Here is a 21,400-nt window from a genome sequence, read left to right on the forward strand (position 1 = left end):
GCAAGCTTGAAACCTGTTAACAGCCCTGCAAATCCTGGAATAGTAAATACATGCGTGGTTGAATTAGAATAATATGGTATCGAAAAAAAAATAATAATAACTCACCTCCTTTTCATCATGATTCTTTATGTGAACAGTGCTGTCCTCCAAGTAAAATAATGTGCTTACCGTGTCTTGCCTATAAAAAATGAGAGCATAAACCTTGCAGAAAGGGAAGAGTGTAAGTGCCCAGCAACAAAGAAGGCTTTAAAATAAATAGCCTTTAATTCCTATAAATGTCCTGGTGATGACAAGTTACAGACGGTAGAGAAGTCTGATTTTCCTCTGCCTGGCACAACCATTTGCCTGAAATTTGGATGTGAAATGCTGATTCAGTGGTTCCTACCTATAGCATGGGTTCAAATCATTGTGGGAGCTAAGCTCAGGGTGGAAGGAGGCACAGCTCATCTGGGTTCTGTTCCTCGTTGGTATCACTTGGTTAGCTCAGGCTGGGGAAGTTCCTTAAACTCAGTGGCTGCGTTTTACTCACCTGTGAATCTGAAGTTTCCTCTCAAAAGCAATGTAAAATGAATATTTTATACTGCACTTTCAAATCCTCATATACAAGGCACTAACATTGAGAAATATTTCATGGACAGAACCAGCCACGGTGAGATCTGCTTCTCTTCATGTAGCTTCTTTCAAAGATCAGAAACTGTTTGGACTCCTAGATGAAACAGTCCAGTGAAACAAGATGAACCCATGGTTCCCAACATGCCTGTGATCTGTAACATCACAGGAAAATCAATGGGTCAGATAATCCTACTAGGATAGCCTGGGAATAATCATTAAAGCCTTTTTTTTTTTTTTCCATTTGTCTGAGCTGGGCTTTTGTGGTCTTCATGCTGAGCATGCCAATAAAATTTCCTAAAAAATCCTGTGAAAGAAACCTACTGATTTTTTGACACAGCTCATCCCAAGGGCTGGTAGGAAACACAAAGCAGCCCCTTGGCTTCATCAGCCTGCGGGTCACCAGATGGGACCTTTGCAAGCTAACAGGCTGGATTTGACCCCCAGGAAAGCCAGCCTCTTAAATACAAATAGCTGTCCAGGCTGCAGAAGGAAGATGGCATTTTCCCACCATTTGCTGACTGGTCTGTTGGAGCTGCTTTTCAATAGTGGCTATTTATATTATTAACAAATACTTTGGAGTGTTTGGGGAGTACTTCTGGCCGCCTAGGCTTGTTTGCAAAGTGCACTCCTGTTAATTTGACTAAACCTTAAGAACTGTGGAGTATTTGCATCTTGGTCTGCTAATAAATCTCATGGTTGAAACTGGTGAATGTGCTGAGTGGTTTTGTAGCCACAGTAGAATTCAGTAGGAGCCAAAAGGTGCTCGGCATCTTGCAAAATCTCATTTCAGGCTTATAGCTATATAATTTTACTTATTTTTTAATGTTTCATTCCTGGCTTATAGCTGTATATTTTTTATTTTTATTATTTATTTTGTGTTTCATACTCGTTCAGTAGAATGTGTCCTTTGCTGGATCCACTGTATTAATTGATCTGTTAGTTAATAACAGAAAAAGCTTATCAAGAAGGGAAAAGCTGCCATAACTTGGTACGGCACGATTGGGGTCTTAAAATTGTTTCTGAAAAAGAAGACACTAGCACAGCAAGTTGCTACATCCGAGCAACATCCCGTTGTGAAATCTCCCATTTTATTGAACGTGTAAGCGCGGAGGTATTTCGTGTAATGCCTCCAGAGGAAGGCAGAGGGTACGTTTCTGCGAGTATCGGAGCGTTATTGATAAGCCGGCGATGCATGCTGTCGGGCGCCGAGCCCGGCTCGGGGCTCCCCGAGGCCGCAGGAGCGATGAGCGGCCGCCCGGCTGCGAACCGGCACGGAGCGCCGGCGGGGCTCGGCCGTGACGGGGAGCAGGGGGGGCGCACCGGGGGCAGGTAGCGAGCAGGGGCTCGGAGGGCTCGCCCCGCGCCGGGGGGAGGCCGAGCGGGGTCCGCAGGGGCCGGGAGCCCGTTCCGCAGCCGCCCGGGGAGGCTCCGCACTGCGCCCGGGGGCTCCGCCGCGCTCCCGCCCCGACCCGGGGGCGGCCCCGGGGGGCTCGGGGGGGGCCGCGCCGGTGACGTTGGGCTTGCGGCAGCCCCGAGCGGCAACGGGCGAGCCCCAGCCCCAGCCCCAGCCCCGCCGCCCGGTGCTGCGGCAGAGGGCGGCGGGCCGGGAGCCGGCGGGCGGCCGCGGGGCCGTGCCGGGAGCGCCGCCCAGGAGGGCTCCGGCGGCGCCAGGATGTAGGCGCGGGGCGGCGGGGAGCTGCCGCCGGCGACGGGCTCGCCATGAAGAAGCACTCGGCCAGGGTGGCCCCGCTCAGCGCCTGCAACAGCCCCGTGCTCACCCTCACCAAAGTGGAAGGTAACGCGGCGGCTGGAAGGGGGGTGCCCCGGGTGCTCCCCGCGCTTGGCTCCCCTCCCGTCCCGTCGGGGAGCGGGGAGCCGGCAGCGGCCCCGCAGCCGGTGGGCGAGCTGCTGCCCGGTGGCACCCCGGTGGGACGGGGGGGGGACGTCGGGGGGAGGCCAGCCCCGCGGGAGGGACGGGGGGACCCCTCCAAGAACCTGCCCTCGCCTCCCGTGCCAGGCTCTGCTGTGGGGCTGTGTGGGGGCTCTGCTGCCACAATGGGCATCGGGAGCCCCTCCAGGACGGCGGGGAGCTCTGGAGACGTTCAGACTTGGAAAGGGGCTGGGTGCGATCAGGGGTTCCCCCAGAGAGCCCTGAGGCTCCGGGGGAGCAAGTGGGAGGCCTGGCTGGAGGAGCTGCAGTCGTGGGGAGAAAGAAGGCTGTAGGCTGTGTCCTAGAGCTAGGCAGAGCTGGTGAGATGGACGGGGGAGAGCGGAGATCGGAGGAACTCAGAGGGTGCAGGTGAAGAAGAGGAGTTCATCTGAAGGGTGCATAGGGAGCTGAGCTCCTAAAGGAAGGGCAAAGAGGAAGGCACTGGCTTGGGGGACCCACTGGGGGATGTGGTAGTTGGTGGAGAGAATGGGGTTGGTGAGAGAGAAGGGTTGGCTCGGGAGCGGAGGGAGGCAGGTGGCGACAAGCAAGAGGCAAAGGAGGGGAAGAACGAAGCCAAAAGGGGAATGAGAGGGCAGGAAGAGGTAAAATGTGAATGTGAGACTCCATGGAAAGTTCATGAAGAAGAAGAAAAATAATAACACTGAAAAACTGAGGGGGGAAAAAGATAGGAAAAGAAAAATGGTAGCAATATATCTGTGCAGAAGAAAGGGAAAATGCAGAAATGCCCAAGGAGGGGGACAGGAACTAAAATCACCAAGTAAAGTGAAAAATGAGGAGTACCCGAAGGCTGTGATTCCTGTTCATGGGGAATACAGCTGTTGCATTCTCCCAGCATAAAAACTGCTGTAGAGGTAGGAGAATGGATCTCAGTTTGCTGAGTGAAAGAAGCAGCCAGATTTTAATTATGCCGTAATTATAATAAATAAAAGCCCTTGGAGTTAGCCCTGTGCCCACCAGACTGTTTCTCTCAAGGTCTGTATTGGAGGCTCCTCTGGGCAGTGAGCATGGCTTCCTTTCTTTTGGTGCACTGCACAAGCTTTGTGAATCATAAATAATAATAACCCACTAGGTTCCAGCTTTGAAATGTGGGTCATATTCTGTCTCTACCAGTTCAAATACAGTTTATTGCCTACCTTATATAGAAACAGAGGCAGAGCAATCTTCCCCTGTGCTGCAAAATTGAATCCTTTCAAGCACATCCATGTCCACTATGTGTACCAGCTCCCTGATACCGTACCACCGCCCACCAGGGACTTTGTTGACCTAGTTGGACTTTTCCTTCCTTAGTTCAGATTCTTCTTTCTGTTATCATCAACGGCAACATCTAAATTGCCCTGCTGGTGTATGATAGAGACCAGATGTTGTCTAAAAGCAGGTAAGAGTTTCCTTTGCTGCTTGTTTCCTTTTAATGAAACAGACCGGCTTTGTTTGAGAGCTTCTCTTTCCAAATCAATTGACAACATTTCCTTTCAGACTAATATTGACTAATTTTGCCAGCTGGTGTTTAGAGTCGTATGGAAAGCCAGGATGTAGTTATAGCCTGAAGTGAGACAGTGGGCGTACAGTGGACTGCTTTCTTCCCTCGGTCTGGCTGCTGTACCTCTGGCAAAGATTTGTCTTCCCAAAGTTTTCTTGTAGCCAACATCCCTTGCAAAGACACAACCAGCACTGCAAGCTCAAGACAGCAAAAACTTTGCTCTGCTTCGTAGGTAAGCTTATTTTCTTCCCTACCAACCATCACCAAAGCCTTTCAAGGATCTTTGGTGGAACACCTGGGAATATGTTTCTGTATAGGACAGTTAGCCAAGAGGAGCCTTTCATTGATATGCATTGCCGAGCAGCCTTCCAGCATTCCCTTTATATTTTCTTGTCGGTGCAGTGGCTTCTTTACTTTAAAAGGAAGATAAGGACTTTGTGCGCCTTCAGAAGCGTGACTGCCATTTCAAATTATTTCAGAGATTGAATCATCAGTATGCACTGAGCCTGCTGTACCAGCACTTTTAAAGACAACTCTATCTACACGCATCACTCAGGCAGGCAGTAACCATACCATGTGTTTTGTGTGCCTGGTGCCATTGTGCACGCTTCATATTTTGAGAAATGTAGGCTCGGTGCCTGTTTTGTGCCTGTCTATCTTTCTGTCATTGTTTTTATCACCAATTTCTATCCATACTGCATTTCTCTTGGACCAGCCAATTGCCTGATTTCACCCTCTTTGTACGTGAAAGTTCAGAGCACTTGGAGGACTGTCTTCCCTTCCGTGGGAAGGTAAATATCCATCCCTGCTCTGCATCTTGGGATCTTCCAGAGGCAGGTGACATCAGCTTTCACAAGAAGCTCCAGGACAATCACCTTGCCAGAGGAAACCCATCCTTGGCTTAATTAGTCCATACTTAGAGCTTGTTATTCTCAGGCTTCTGGCACCAACAAAGTAGTATCACAGCCTCCCCATATGGCACCTTTTCCTCTGCACTGTCATGAAAAGTGGCTGGTGGTATTCAAAGTTGCTTGTGACATGAATAATATCCCTTTGTTTTCAATTATTGCACATATATGTCTCAGTGTAGTAGCTGTGGAACTGGATTCCTCCACCTGCTCTTTTGGAGTAACTTTGCATCATGGGAGTTGCAGGGAATTTTTACAATTACAAATGGGAAGTGAATTTGGCCTTTAATGTATTTTGTGCCTGCAGGGAATTCATCACAAGTGTATCAACACTGTAATTACTTCAGTAATAAATCTTTTTGGCTTCTTTAGCAAGCATAGGCTGAAGATCCCAACCACAGCAAAAACTTCCATGAGCGGCAGCATGCCTCCCTCAGCTATGTGATTCTTATTATCCTCATTTTGCAGATGGGGCAGACGAGAAACTGCAGAATGAAGCAGCTTATCTAAAAGCAAGCAGCACATCTTTTCACAGAACAGGGGAGAAAAGACCTACAACAGATAGAAACAGACCCCCTAAGCCCCGAATTTGTGTTCTGGCCACTGGAGGGCACCCCCAAGGCTGGATGTGGTCAGGGTGCGAGAGGACTTCTTTTAACTGGTCGCTGATTTCCTGCATGTTCCTAATTAAACTTCCTTTTTTGGGGAAATAAGCTCAAATGCTGCATAAATACATCTCTGCATGAATACTGTGCCGCTGTTAGCAATGTTCTGCTGCTGTCATCTGAAGGTTTTGCTAATCAGACCGTGCTTGTTCATACTTTGGCTGAGTACTAGGACAGACCCCATGAAAGTTGCACCCAGGAGTAGGCATTTGTAGAGCAAGAATTGTGCCCACTGGTCTTTTTTATGTGAGATATGTACATTGCAAAACTATACAGTGCTCATGCAGTTCTAGAAAACAGAAGAAATGGGAGAGCAGGAAAGGCTGGTGAGTCAGTTGTTCAGCCAAGGCTGCTGGTTCGCCCGTGCTTCCCCACTGAAGTGGCCTTTGTGAGGAACGCATGCTGGCTTCTGTGTGGAGTAATTAATTTGCAAAATGTTTGCTTTCATTCAGCCTGTCTTCTTGCACAGAAGACAAAAAATAGCTGATTATTTGATGTGGACATTCACAATCACGGCAGAAACCATAAAACCCATGCTTCGTTTGTTCCAGGGCTGTGGTAGCAGCTTTCACTCACTCCTGGCTGGAGCTGGGACAAAATGAATGCTGTAGGGGTGAAGTTAATGGTAACAAAAGGCAGGGGCTTTGCATACAGGTGTGAGAATGAATGAGGTGTGTAATTTGCCATTTGTCTGTTTCTCCATCATACCTGCCGCCATGCACTGTTATCCCAGGGTAAAGTCAATGTAGCTTACTCCTCTGCTGGAAAGGGGGCACCCTATTTCACATTTACTGAGTGGTAAATGCACACAGGCAATAATTACACTCTGGCTTTAACCCATGGCAACTTCTGCCCAATTTTCCTATTTCTTGCAGCATTTTTACCTAATACAACAGCCTATTTGAGCAGATCGTGCTCCAAAGGAGTGAGGAGTTTCTTGTTTCATAACACCTGGCACCCTTCCCAAATGGTGCAGTGCTTTCCTAGTCTTTAAACAGTCTTAAAATGAGCCGCTCTTAGCTGTGCTAGGCTTACTCACTGGGGATTCCTGCCAGCTCATCTTTGATCGTGTCCCACTCATTGTTTTCTATACCATCTCGCCTGTGCATACTCATAATCTATAGGTTTAGAGGTGACTCATTGCTTCTGCACTGTATATCCCCTCCCCAAATGATACAAAAATAAAACGAATGTATGAGACCATTTTGATGTTACTGAACTAATGCTAGAGCAGGAGCTTTAATGCATCACGGAGCAGAAAGATAAGTTATTAAAGATTTATCCAAGCTTCCTTACTTTAGTGGCTGAAACGAGCCAATATGTAGACAATACAGACAAACAATATTTTCATTTACAGTGACAGAACTTAAGAATAACATCAACCATTGGATAATCTTCTGAGACTTTCTGTAGATCACAGTCCATTACATTTCACCCACATATCCCTAAATGAAGCAAGGTGCATTTTCTTGTCATCTTGAATCAATTTAGGCATTTGCTTTCAAAAAAATAAGCAGATTACTAATCCATCTATTTAATCATAGATTTCTCTCGTGAGAAGGTGGAACAAAGGCTAGTAAAAAGAAATATTAAGTCACCAGAATGCATCGTGCGTTATCTCCTAATTTCATTTGATAATATTTGTAGAAGAAAATTTCATGTCTCTCTTCAAATAGCCTACAATTGCAGATGGAAGAGTATGTAGCATAGAAGCAGCTCAGTATAAGAGCTAGGGAAATGACCAGAAGTTCCACATGAAAGTCTACTGTCGCGTAATGTGTATTCCCTAGCCATTGCCTAGTTACAGGGCACATGAGTAGTATTTTTTACATTGTACCTGTTTTAGCCCCTTATGCTCAGTTACTCTTTGTTAATTATAAACTGTGAGATGTCACTGCAGACCTGGACAACATCCTGCAGAAGCAGGAATTTGGTTGGTAAGAGAGTAGATGAACTTTGTAATCATCACTGATTTTTGCTGGCAGTCACTGCAGCATCAGATCAAAGGCAACAGGAAACAAGGTGTTCTTTGCATTGCAGAGATGACCTGCTTTCAGGCAGAGATGCCCACCAAATGTGTTGGCACCGTGTACTGGAGAAGCCAGGCACCACCTCCAACATTGTCTGCCTGATTCCAGGAACTTAAATCCACTCTAATTTGTCATAATGCAGAGGAACCTTGCCTTGAAATTTTGAGAGTCTCACACAAGGCATAAATTTCTCCATGGGATCTAGTACCCTTTGGTTATACAAAAATTATACACTGACTTTTCTTGATGTAAGAGGAATGGGTTTTGCTCAGCATCGCTATTTCTGGCCATAGAACAAACTCCTCGAAGGAAAGACCCGTGAGTCCCATAAGCCTTGTAATTCGGTCATGGAGAATATAGAAGTGAGGAAATATGCTCTGGATATAGCTTTTCCACAATCACCTCACATTCCCTAGTGCAGTTTTCAGCAAAGATTGTATTTATGGCTGAAAAAAGTACAAGTATGTCTTCTATAGGTGATTGAAACAATAAGAGGTTCCAAAAACCTTTCTTATTGAAAAGAGGAAAAGGTAATTATCAGAGAGAAAATGGAAACTGGAATCCTTACGTGTAATATTTTCTTGCTCAGAGTTGTACCCATTTTCTTGGTGCCAACAAGGGTCTAGCCAAGCCTAGATTTGTTACCAAAGGAGACCCAGCTTTGGGGGAACTTGCCAGTGAGAAGTGAGGAGGCATCCTCTTGTCTATTCTGGTACATCCTTGAGCAGCAACTCATGTGAGGACTTTCTGGTTATATGTCTGCTGCTCCAACCATTGTGAGCAGACTCAAATCCATTTCAAGTCCACTCTGTTGTCTGGTCATTAGCTGACAGAGAACAAATGCTCTGAGTATCATGTTCTGAATTTAAGACCTAAAAAAGCATCGTGTTTTAGGTTCAATAGCAGGTTATCCCTTTATCTACTAAGAGAACAATCAGCTGGACTTAGAATTCAGTGTGCAAGAGACCAATGGGCTCTAACAAAATCTGTTATCTAAAACTGTGTATACCTGAATACCAAGCAGCTCAGCATTTCAGAAAGCTCTATAAGGGAAAAACAACATTGTCTCATTTCTGAAAAAATGCAGCCAGTGTAGCTGGTTTACCACTCAACATAATACCTGTTTATATGTCCTGATACGGATGTGGTATTCATATTAGTATAAGTAGCTGAGTACAAGCCTTTGGCAATTAAACCATTGCTCAGGAAAGATGTGGCACTGAAACTGCTGGCTAATACAGTAGTTTTCTGTAGAGAATAGGCTTGTTTTTTTTTCACCAGAACAGACAACCATTGCTTAAACCTTTGTTCCAGATGAAATTTGCAAAGCCTCCAACTCACATTTGCCCAGAATCCAGTTTTGGCCATGGCTTATTTTTATTCTAATGCAAGTTGTATTTCCATAGAGATGCTGGTCTCCTCAAAATAAATGGCAAAACTCCCAGCTGCAATTTTTATTCAGGAAGGAAATTCAGAATAATGAAAAAAAAATCTAATTTTTCGTACTATCAAGAATACGTATCTCATAATCAGGATTATTCTTTACATCCATTTACAGATGTTACTTTCCAGTACCACAGTGTACTGTAATAAGCACGCAGTATTACCAGTTTTCACTCTGGACTTCAATCATGCATTCTGCTTAATAATAAAAAGGACAGTATTTAGGGGAACTCCTCACCCCACAACATTCAAAGTGGAATATCATGTTTTAATGAGGCTCATTTCAATGCAGCAATTTTAATAGAATTTCTAAGCAGTTGCCTCTGAAGATAAATTAAATGGATTACAGTCCAAATTGCTGCAGTACAGAGTTGAGAATTTATCAGCTCTCTCTGTGTCACTAACAGGAATTAGAATATAGATTTTGCAGAAGATCTTGCTGGATTTGACAGGAATAAAGGAATATATATATGCTAGGGAGGAGCACTATGGTTTTGAGTAGTACTTAAGGATAAGGATTTAGGAGTACCTGTTAGAGTAAACTTATGCCTGCCTGGCAACATAAGCTATACAGATGATTCAATAGCATCAGTGATATGGGACACAGATTTCCGTAGATAAAAGCACAGGAGACTCATCTTGACTGCCTACAAGCCAACAGACCTATTTCCTACCCTGCTGAAATTAAGGTGAGATAATCAGATATATTTGAATGTCCTTCATAGACTATCTTAACATTTATTTTTTATGATTAATTAATTTATATAATAAATTCCAGTAGAAAAAAAAAAAAAAAAAAAAAAGGTCTGAACTCAATCTGCATTTGTCTTGCTTTGAATCTGTACTTATACAGAGTTCCCATTTACAGGTACCTACATCCCTTGTAGAATTTATGCTGTAGCCTCAAACAAATTCAGACCTTCTGACCTAATAGGTTAATACCCTGGGTTTGTTTTTTAAAATAATCTCTACTGTGAATTTCTAAAATTATCTCCTGTATTTATTTATTCTTAATGTAGTCATGCTATTCCGTGATCAAATTAAGTAACATAATTTTTATCTGTTACTGTAAGGCAAAGTATTTAGAGAGTACTTTTACAGTTTCCTAAATATTGTCTAAAAATCCACACATGCGATGCCATTTTGACCAAGTATTCTCATTTAAGAACTGATTTTATGAAGATTTATGGGGCTTTGTCATGTTTCCATCATGATGCATTAATTGGTATTCATTGAAAAATGTAAAACCAGTCTGTTAGACCTTCAGGACCTACCACAACAGGGAAGTTTGGGTATTGAGCATACAAACACTAAGCATTACAGTCCCATCAACCAGCCACCCATGGACACTGCCAGCTTCCTCTTAGGAAGCTAGGAGCAATTTCCTCAAGAAGCACATGAACAGTCACCTGTGGGACCTGACCAAAGGTCCTTCTGGTCCTATCTCCAGCTTGGTGGAATTGATTGGGAAGGTGTTTTTCTGGCCTGAGATGCATCTCTTCCATTGTGGGCGTGCTGTCAGTTGAAATTTCCCTCGATGCAGAAAACAACTTTTTGCTGTTTTCTGTGTTGTTCCTAATAATTGCTGGCAGTTAATAATTTTCCTTTTTTTTGGCTGCTCCTGAACAGTAGGCTGTCTTTCTGTGGGATGGCCTGGGAAGAGCTCAGGATCCCTCATGTTAGATGGTCAGAGCCCATCACTGTGTATGCAGCATGTGGTTTGCATACTCCCACCTGCACCTCTACATCTGTATGCATCTCCAGTCTGCTGTTTTATGACCATACCGCTTTGCCTGTCATCCTGCAGCCCTGGATGATCACTTCATTTCATTAGGAAACTGGCAGATCACCACTTGCCCCCGTGATATTTATAATTACATTGAAGAGTGCAGGTCCCACAGCAGGCCTCTGCAGGGCTCCAGTCACTCCTCTCCATTGCGTCCTTTACTCCTTCCTGGTTTCTTATCTTGCACTGGGCCTTTTAGTCATTCCTTCACCTTCCCTGGCTGCTTATTTTCTGTACAACCTTTTGGAGTGGGATTTTGTCAGAAGCCTCTTAAACACCTGGAAAGAGGAAGTGCATCTCCTTCATCATTGTGGCCATCCACCCCTGTCAAAGGACACTGGTGAGGCTGCAGGATGAGCGGCCTCGCCTGTCCTGTGGGCAGTGCTGAGAGCAGGCCTGAGCACGGCTTTATGCCGCACTAGGATGCCCGTCCCTCACTATTGCTTGCTCACTCTAGCACTTACTGCCCTGTTTCACAGCTAAGTTGTCAGCTAAGTGGCTGAGCTCTGCCTTTTGAAAAGCAGAGGGGGAGTGTGAGCTTGTCTTCCATGGCTGAGCACATAGGGCACCTCCTTGGGGTGGCAGCTCCCCAGGTAGAGGGAGCAGGGTGCCCATCTGCCCAGGGCCAGGGCAGCCACACAGCAGCAAAGCCAGACTGCTCAGAGTGGAATAAGCTCCCATTTGCTGGGAAGGCATAAACTGAGGAGGTCATTTGCCCAGAGGAGAAAAAAAAAGTGATGCTTTTGGCATGTTCCAATGATTACTTCAAATATAGACTAGAAATATTCCCTGGAGGTGACTTTTTAAGAGAGATGTAAACAACTGTGCTTTGAATCCTGGCAGGGTCTAGGTGTAAGAGAGGCACCAACCTGCTTAGGAGTCCACTTAGGCAAGCCCAGGAGCAGGTTCTTTGGCATTTGAGGAGCTCTAAGGGGTACGGGAGGAGGATACAGCTGGTACAAGCAGCTTGGCAAAACTAAAGCTCATTTGGAGAAGGAAGCAATGTCCCATTGTGCAGAAATTAGTCTCTCATTGCATTTCCATGCAGCAGAAACATAGGCCTTTGGGAAGGTTGTTGTATGGAGATTACAGGCTTCCAAAATGAAATATTAGCAGCTCCTTAAAACCAGCCATCAGGACAGTCTGTGAGAGGAGAGGTCATCATTAACAATGACATGGGAAATCTGCACCAGTGACTGGATGCTGTGACAGGTGACCCCCTCAGACCTCTTTAACCTGACCAACTGTGAAGAAAATGCCTGGGCAACAGATCTGAATAAATGCCAGTATTTCAGATTTAGACAGCTACAGAGGCAATTAGAGACGTAAATCATTTTGTGGACTTGGCACTTACTCTTCTCTTCACAGGATTATGCCTCAGCAGTTTTTAACAGCTTAGCTCAAAAATCCTGGACAGCTAAATAATGCATAGCTAGTGTGGTAGATGGAAATGGGATAAAAACACTTGGAGGAGTTTGGGACTCTGCTACTGAGGCAAATAGTTGTGTGAATATACCTCGTGTAGTGCCCAGCTCTGAGCCCCCTGCATGGCACGGGTTTCTAGAGCTCCTAACCACTCTGAGGATCAGGTGCTGGCTTACAGGAGACATCTCCCACATCTGTTAGAAGCAAATAATATTTTTGCAAGCTTTACAAACTTTCTGTGCAACACCCAAACATCTACAAAACATTTAAGAGGCTAGAAAAATACAGATGCCTTGAGGATGGCTCATTTGTAATTATTAGAGAGACCGGTGAGGATTCTTCTTTCTGTCAATGATTTTTCAGAAGCGTGCCTTAAAGAGCTGTTGAAGAATATGCTTACATTATACTCACATGCAAGCATGTTCATAGTCTGGGGAAGCTGAGGGAGTTGTACATTATCATTAGGCACATGTTTCAGTCCCTAACAGACAGGACCTTAGTCTGCGAGGGTCACTTTCTCTCTCTGAAAGGCTGGCAAGGGCACCCTGTGCTTTTGTAGTACTTCTTTCTGTCATTTGCTGTCGAGCTGGGAACAGCGAGAGCAGCTTGCTGCTGACAGCTATACATGCTTGTGTCGTGGGCCCAGCTCAGAGCCTGCCAGCGCTGCCTGCCATGGCTTTACCCTTGGTTCCTGACAGCGGTGGCGGAGAGGAGGGACACATCTCACCCTGCTTCGGGCACCTACACCAGAGACACCCACCTGCGGGCTTCTCTCCCCAGACTGTTTAGGGCTGGTGGAGAGAAACAAGCACTTGGAGAGGGTGATTCATCTGGCTTGTTTTAATCGTCTACTTTAGGATGAGATAAATCGTGCTATGGAAATGTCTTTTTTCTGTCTACTAACTATGCAGAAAGTGTAAATGACTGTCTCAGATATACAAGTCTGCACAGCAGATGTCTCAAACTGATAAGCTGAATGCCACCCTTGGTTTCTATCAGTATCACATTCTGAAGATACACCGTGAGGTTCTGCCTCATGGTGAGTCGTAAACTGGTGAGCTGTGCACAGGAGTCTTAAGCCATAAGTGAGGCTTAAAACCCTTGAAATGGTCTGGACAGGCTGCTTAAGGGGATGCCAGTGTGGGGTGGGTTTTCTGTAACCCACTGCATCTCTAGTCAGTGAGATAGGGCACTTCTTTGAAAGCATATACCTGATGTGGGATAAGTTGTGCCTTCTGGTGCCCATTTCTCTCCCTGGACTCAATTAGGAACTGGGGATGACTAGCTCCGGTGTGGGTGTTCCTACTGCAGGTTTCTGAACCCCTTTTTAGCCAAGAGGGGTCCTAATGGGGGAACAGAGAATGTGTGTTCTGGGATTGAGGATCCCAGAGGGCACTGGCATTGGAGGTGTTTTCCTTCAGGTGTTTCTGACTGCCACGGGAGACAGGTTGGGCTGAAAGGGAGGGAGGAATGGTTTCAGCTGGGATTTATGAAACAGGAAAAGGAATGATCAAAGAGGAGAAAGGAAAGCCAAATTTAGTAAAAGCAAGATAGGCATTTTTCAACTATCTCAGCATCTTGATTTACTCTTTTGGGGCATATAGTAGCATACAGAGCAGTCTGCTTCAAGGGGCAAAGGAAAAAAAAAAAAAAAAACAAACCAGGAAGTCTGGAGGAAAATACCCAGAAATAAAATTCTTTAAAGTCCTGCCTCATCTGTTCTGAAAAGCCATTTTGCCATCTTTAAATTGCTATGGAGTCTGATGCCAGCTGGCCCTTGTGCAGCTTTAGAAAGAGGATGAGAAGCTTCTCACCCACGTGTGGGTTTGCCATCACCCCACCTTGCACCTGTGACTTGTGCAAGGAAAACTGTCCCCATGGGGACACAGGGAGTGGACAAGGAGAACTACAGCTCTGGGGGTTGTGTATGGAGCCGGAAGGCAGGTCCCCAACACAGAAAATGAACAGAGGGGATGATGTGTGTATATATTATCTATAGCCTCCACCTTTTCCAAAGACAGTCTGGCTTTTTGTGACAGAAGCACAGAAAATCTGGGAGCACAGGAAATAATGAGCACGTGATGCAGTTTCACAGCCAGATAGTTAAAAGAAGTCCCTGCTTGTAACTCTTAATAAGCCAACAGTGATTTTTACCCCAAAATTTGTGGTCCATCACCATGAAATGTGTCATGCCTGGGATAAGTTTTTACTCCATGCAGCATGTAAATGCATCCAAAAAATGAGCATCCCTAGAAATTTAAGCCTTGAGCAGCAATATCACTGTAGAAGTGGTAGACTTGGTATTGTCTTGTGCTGAAAGTGATTGTCTTGGTGCATTGAACACAAAGTTAAATGTACATGGATGAGTCATTTTGCCTATGGAGTAGAAAGAACATGAGTAAAGTTTAGCTTTATTTTATAGGGACCAATTGCCATAGAATAGACCTAAAAAATAGCGGTGTTGCATACAAGCTGTCCAGATGAACTGCTAGCTTATGAGTACGTGCATGGTGTAACAGGGAGCAGGACAGGCATCTTCAGCCTGGAAGATCCTCACCACGCTGTCTGTAGCGGAGTGTCCATCAAACACTGCATTACTTCATACTGAGTGCCTGGTGGGTCAGGGCATGTGGTTGTGATTTTCCCCCTTTTCAGTGGGTGCCAGAACCACTGGACCCCAGAGACCAGACACATTATCCTGCTGTCTCAGTGACCAGTTCTTATTTTAGGAAAAATAACACAAGTTCAGTGTTGTCATTCAGAGCACCTACCTGTCTTAGGATATCATATATCCCAGTGGCTTCAGGCATGTTCCCTGCTGTTAAATATCTTCAGCAGAAAGGGGTTAAAGCTGGTTTCATGCTCCTTGGCCCATGGGAAGCATGCCAAGGGGAGTTCCTGAAGGTGTGGGAAGTGTTTGGTCTTCCAGTGGCAGCGCCCATTAGAAAGGCTTGGGGGGGAATTAAAATTACAGCCATAATTGCAGGACGTGTTTGGTAGACAGTAAAGAAGGTGCTGGTAGCTGCACATTATTTGGTGAAGTTAAAGGAAACCAATGTATCATTGTACAGCAAACTGAACTCCAACCAGTCTATGCCAGGCAACAGGGGAAGAAGGAACATTACTTACAAGCAGTGGTGTAAAGAAAATGTATTAAAATGATTAGCATGAGCTAGAGCCTCAGCCTTATTTCAATTCTAGCTTCTTCCGGTGTTTAGAAGGTAGCTTTTGAGTTTCCCATTGTATGTTTAACACAATGCTACATTAACTTTGGATAATTCATTGGCCTGCTGATGCATCTCCCATTATGTAGGAAGCTGCCCACACAGTCTTCTATTGAAAACTGAAATAAGTGAAGAGTTCAGCAACGTCGCCATCTCTTTAAAGCCACTCAGCAACACCAACAGAAATCGAGATGTTTATTCCTTTGCTGCTGAATGCTCTTCATAGATCTCAAGATATCAGACGGTTACAAAATACAGCTTTGCTAGGCAAACTAATGGTACTTTTAGCTCAAATCAAACATTTATTTTATGTAGAAGAATAATTAAATACTTCTCTCCTTTGGAATAAACCTTTCATTTAATAATGTATTAGCTTATGTAAATATAAATTTAGGTTAATCTGAAATAAGATGTCTTAAGAGATTGTCCATTCCAGCCACTGATTCCCACCAATATAAGGAAGGACTTCCATATGTGGATCCCTTAGTCTGCTTTGAGCATGGATAAGTATTTGGCAGTATAGTCCCTCATTATCCTGGCTGTATTTACATTTCTCTTTCCACCTTTCAATGCATGCAGTGGCCTTCAGATGCTTTTGAAGTTGTAGGCTTCTGGCTTCCAGCATAAATCACTATTACTTCACGCTTACAGTGAATGAGCCAACTAAACAAATCAGCCTTTAAGAGAAATCCCTGCTGACTGTTGCATGCAGGTGACTTGATGGCTTCAGGAGATGTTGAATGGAGTTAGTTTACAGCAGGTGAAAGCCCTAAAGACAGTGGCCTGCTGCTGAGGTCTGCCAGCACCTTTTGATCTCAGTAGGAATCGAACCACCTAGCGCTGCATTGCTCATTTGTTTACAGCCTGGACACAGCATCTGCTGATAGTGGTAAGATGTCAGGACTCTAACAATTCATGTTTAAGGATATAAGTAAAAATCAGAAATAGAAATAGTTGCTGTCTTTCAAAATCATCTCCTGGTTTGTACACTGTCCGTAAGTGGGCCATTGGGTGCTGAGGTGTGCGGCTGAGGAGCTGCCTCTTCTCTGGGGTGCTGGATGCTGGGTCCAGCTATAAGGCATGTGTGAAACCCGGCTTTCCAGCAGCATCCTGGGCTTGGTTAAACCAGGGAGAAGGCAACGTGCTGTGTCACATCTGGTGCAGGACTCAAGCTGAAAAAAGTGAGGGCTGTTTAGTCTGAGATGCTGTTCAGGGCAGCCTGTGGGTTGGTCTAGTTGTTGGCAGCTGCCTCAGGAGAACTAGGGGCCACAGAAGTGCTGGGTGATCCAAGTTCAGCATTAGTCATGCTACGAATGTTGCAGTGAGGATGCTCACTGCAGGGTTACTACGTTGTCCCCTCCCTCCTCTTAAAGAAACGTCATATTGCATAAGCTGCCCAATTCCACGTTTTCCAAGACAATAACGATTCCAGCTATTGCTGCAATCCCCTTTGCTGCTCTATCAAATTCAGTGCTGTGTTTTTCATTTATCTACATGTTCTTAAAGCATCAGTTTTAAGCAGCGTGTTAAATCTTTCTACATACATCAGAACATGTAATTTTAATTTCCATTTACTCAGTGGCTTTTAAATCTAGAGGTGATAATTATTATTTACATTCTAACCATGCCTTAGTTGAACCAGAGGCCTTGCAATGATCTAAAAATGAATGACATTTTGTGGCAAGATCTGTGTTTATTTGTTTATTTTGGCTGGTAAAGCCCCACCTGACTTCAGAAGGCCCCAGGATGGGAAAACTAAAATTCTGCCCGGATTTCCTCAGTAAGCCTTGTGTTTTCTTCTCCCCAGGGGATGAGCGCTCCCGGGAGTCTCCAGCCCCAGCAGAAGCACAGATGCAAGCCGGGGCAGAAGGCGGTGGAAGGGTGAGCCGCTGTTGCTGGAAATGCTCCGTGACACAACTCAAGAAAATTTTCTGGGGTGTGGCCGTGGTCTTGGGTGTCTGCTCCTCCTGGTCGGGTTCAACCCAGCTAGCCAAACTAACCTTTAAGAAATTCGATGCACCCTTCACTCTAACATGGTTTGCAACAAACTGGAACTTTTTATTCTTTCCTTTGTATTATCTTGGACATGTTTTTAAGTCAGCTGAAAAGCAGTCTCCAAAGCAGAGATACAGGTATGGGAGCTTTTATTTTTTTCTCCTGTGGCTCTTGCATGTTGCTCTGCCTCTAAGCCAACATTTTGTGCATTACATCAAACCCGCAGTTGCTTTCCTCTTCAGGTTTGTTAAAAGGTGCTCTGAATTCATTCTGTTGTATGCTAGCTGTTGCTATTACTCTTAATACAGTTTGATTCCGAAAGGACTAAGTCTGGGTTTATTAGAAATACATACAAGTCAGTTAATGAAAGTCCACCGTTTCTGTAATTACTTCTCAAGAGTTTTCTGTACAGACTCCTGTGGCCATCATTTTCTTTATTAGTATCTTCTTCCTCTACCTTACAGCTGACTTTTATGGCAATGTCTGAGTAAGCAGAGAAAGCTCTTCTTTCCACAATCAGGACTTGTGCAGTGCCTCGAATAGCCAAGTAAAAGGTATTACAGTATTTTCCTGGCATTATGCCCCTGACACCTAAGGCCAGACTCTGATCCCAGTTAAACTCGAGCTGTTTTGTTTATTTCCGGGAGGAAGTGCAGTCATAACCGAGGACAGTGTTTTGTCTTCAGCACACCTTTTCTTCACAGCAAGCCAAACCCACTGAGCCTAAAGCACTCATGGAAAGCCCTGAGTGCCCATCCTCCCTGAGAGGTGAGGATGCTCTAGCTGCTCGAAGGACTGCCTCTTGGTGAGCACTCCTTCATCTCATCTCCTTTTGGCTTCAGGGAGGCGCCTGGGACAGATGGGATGAATCAGCCATCAGGACGTCCTGTGTCAGAGCCTCCCTGATACATGGAAGGATGTGAACAACCTTTTCCCCTTCTGTTACACAGTGGGACTCACAGCCTTTTAATGAAGTAGCTCAGAAAATAAACAGTAAGAAATGCACATTTCTCAGCTTCCAGCTGTGCAGCAGTGAGGAGGAAACTCACAATGGGAAACATAAGAAATCAGGTTACTCAGTTATACTGATTATGCTATACCTCTTATTACCAGGGTTAAGGTTATTAATGTTTAAATTGTGCTTATTAGCCATTATTGTATTTTCTTTCTCTCCTAAATCACTGAGGCAGCTACAGATAAAGGAATTTCACTGTTCACTGCAGGTCCTAAAGCAGTCCAGAATTAAAGACATTTGCATAAGATGCTGTGTTTCCTGCACTTCAGCCTTCAGTTTGTTGTTTAGTCCATAACAGATATGGGGGCTTCAGGGTTGAGAAAAGTATGGAGGTTAGAGAAAGAAAGAGCTTAATCTAAAAACAGGAACAAATGCTAGCCCCAAACAGCTATATTCTAGTTTCTTTGTTCTGTCAGTATTTTTCTTTCCAGTTGCCATCAGACAATGTTTTAAATACTGATGAATTCTGGGGTGAATGGCTGTGGTTCACCAGATCCCTGGGGTTAAAACCAGAGTCTTATGCTCCTCATTGCCACAGTTAATTGATATGGGTGATGGTTTTCTGTCTTCCATTTAATTAAATGATGACTGAGTTGAAGAGCAGGTGCAAGCCCTGTAGCCTATTTGGGATGCAGGGGGACATCATTACAAATAAGCCTACAGCAGGCTTAGTGAAGAATGTGCATTTGTGAGTCTGACTAGCATATTGACTGGGGTTAATTTGCAGAGTTTTTATTGGTGTCAGGGTCAACAGATATTTGGAGATTTGGCTTTGTTTCCTCTCTTTGCTGCAGGTTTTTTTTTTTTTTTTTTTTTTGTGGCTTTGAGCAAGTCACTGCAGACCTCAGATTCCTTTGTACTCTCTGCATGAGACAGTGCTTCAGAGGGAGGACTGTGCCTTAAAATCATAGAATCATGTGCTTATGTGGCGTCTGCCCCAGCATGTCCATTATCCAAACTGAGACCTTTTGGTGCTGCTGCACTAGCTGTCAATGAGAGAAAAAAAAAAAAAAAAAAGAATTCCTGATCATCTGAGTATTGCAGTACAGCTGAGATTTCACATGTATGTAAGTCAGGTTCTGGGCTCCAGAATCCTCTCCTAATTATTCCCCCTATTGTGCAAATTTGTATGTGTGTGTGCATGTCTGTATATATATACATATATATATGTACACAGTGTCCTGGTTTCAGTTAGAACAGAATTTTCTTCCTAGTAGCTGGTGGAATGCTGTGTTTTGGCTTAGGATGAGAAGAGTGCTGATAACACCCCGATGTTTTAATTGTTGCAGAGCAGTGCTTATACCAAGCCAGGGACATCTCAGCCTTTTGCTCTGTCCTGCCAACAGGCAGGCTGGGGGTGCAGTAAGAGCTGGGAGGGGACAGACCCAGGACAGGTGACCCAAACTAGCCAAAGGGGTATTCCATACCATCTGACGTCATGCTAAACAATATATAGGGGTGGCTAGCTGGGGGAAGGGGCCGGACTGCTTGGGGTTAGGCTGGGCATCGGTCAGCGGGTGGTGAGCAATTGCATTGTGCGTCCCTTGTTTGTACATATTATTAGTAGTAGTACTATTATCACCATTGTATTATTATTATTATTATTGTTATTATTATTTTCCTGTCTTATTAAACTGTCTTTATCTCAACTCACGGGCTTCACTTTCCCATTTCTCTCCCCCGTCCCAGAGAGGGATGGGGAGGGGGAGCGAACGGCTGCGTGGTGTTTAGCTGCCGGCCGGGTTAAACCACGACACACAGCTATACAGAAACTTGGCAGGTCTGTATGAGGCATTACCATCCTCAGAAAAGCTTGTACTCTAGGCACAATCAGACATGTTATGGAGGCAGTGGATGGATGGGCTTCTAGATAATTAAAATGGACAGTTCTGATATGGAACTAACAAAAAAAAAAAAAAAAAACCACCTTGCTTAATCACTTGCTGCTGCATTTATCCTTCACCTTCATATATTTAATTTATTATCTAAGCTCTCTGGCAGGAATCTGCAGTGAGATAAATGAAAAGTAGGTACTGGAAGAAGGTACGAATATGACATCTAAGTCACCTTAGTAGTAAGGTAGTAAACAAGAGGATTCTCAGATCTTGCCTAGGCAGGTTGCTAAAATCTATAGACACCTGAGTGTCTTGGCAGCAAAGCTTCCCGAGGACACCTGTGCTGCCACCACCTCTTCGTCAGGGCTGGGCAGCTGAGCCTGCCTTCAGTGCAGCACAGACAGTGCCTTCACACCGCCCCTGCCTGTGTGGGTGGCTCTGAGAGGTCTGAGCTGGCAGGCGTGCCTCAGTATAGCTCGCCGTACAGCTAAAGAACATGTAATGAACGGTGATCATTAGGAAAAATACAAAAAAGAGGGATTATAAAATGTAGGAGCAGTGAATAGATGAGCCTTCCCTCTTATACTGATTGTATGGTTTATTATGGTTTTGAATTGCTACTGTATTATACCTGTAGGTGTATGTACTATGCCATATAGATATGAATGTGTATGTTCTGTAATCTCACAGGAGAACATATTTATTGTGGACACAAACCAGGTTAAAGCTGTACCAGTTTCTTCCCATTTTCTAGCATATACCACAGTAGTAAATCTGGCACCAAACCTTTATAGTAGCACATTAAGAACAGGTTTGTTCCGTCTCTTTGTAAGATTTTGAGTATTAGGCTGCAATGTAAAGCATTAAGGATTCTGACTGACCCACATTGCATAGTAAGTAACCTCCTGTGTAAGCCCTGCTAGACTTGCCAGTTGTGTCTGCAGCACAGGGAGGGAATCACTAGCGATTTCACTGAGGCAGTGCTGAAACCATCCAAATTGTATCCAGCCTCACAGAGCCTGATGATGAATAAA

The 21,400-nt window shown here is 44.7% G+C and overlaps 1 protein-coding gene across 2 annotated transcripts in view; it reads left to right on the forward strand.

Annotated features, from left to right (window-relative positions):
* Positions 1-21,400, forward strand: part of SLC35F3 (solute carrier family 35 member F3) — a gene marked incomplete at both ends in the record, with an annotated part of 158,547 nt that overhangs the window by 104,914 nt on the left and 32,233 nt on the right. Inside the window, 2 exons of one of the 2 annotated variants that reach the window (XM_084283368.1) lie at positions 2,332-2,407; positions 17,329-17,653. In XM_084283368.1, coding sequence (XP_084139494.1) covers positions 2,332-2,407; positions 17,329-17,653 — 401 coding nt within the window. Of the gene's footprint in view, positions 1-2,331; positions 2,408-17,328; positions 17,654-21,400 lie in introns of those variants that run through there. The other variant, XM_084283367.1, reaches the window with a different exon arrangement.

This window comes from Netta rufina, assembly GCF_964035555.1.
Source record: "Netta rufina genome assembly, chromosome: 3".
NCBI lineage: Eukaryota > Metazoa > Chordata > Aves > Anseriformes > Anatidae > Netta > Netta rufina.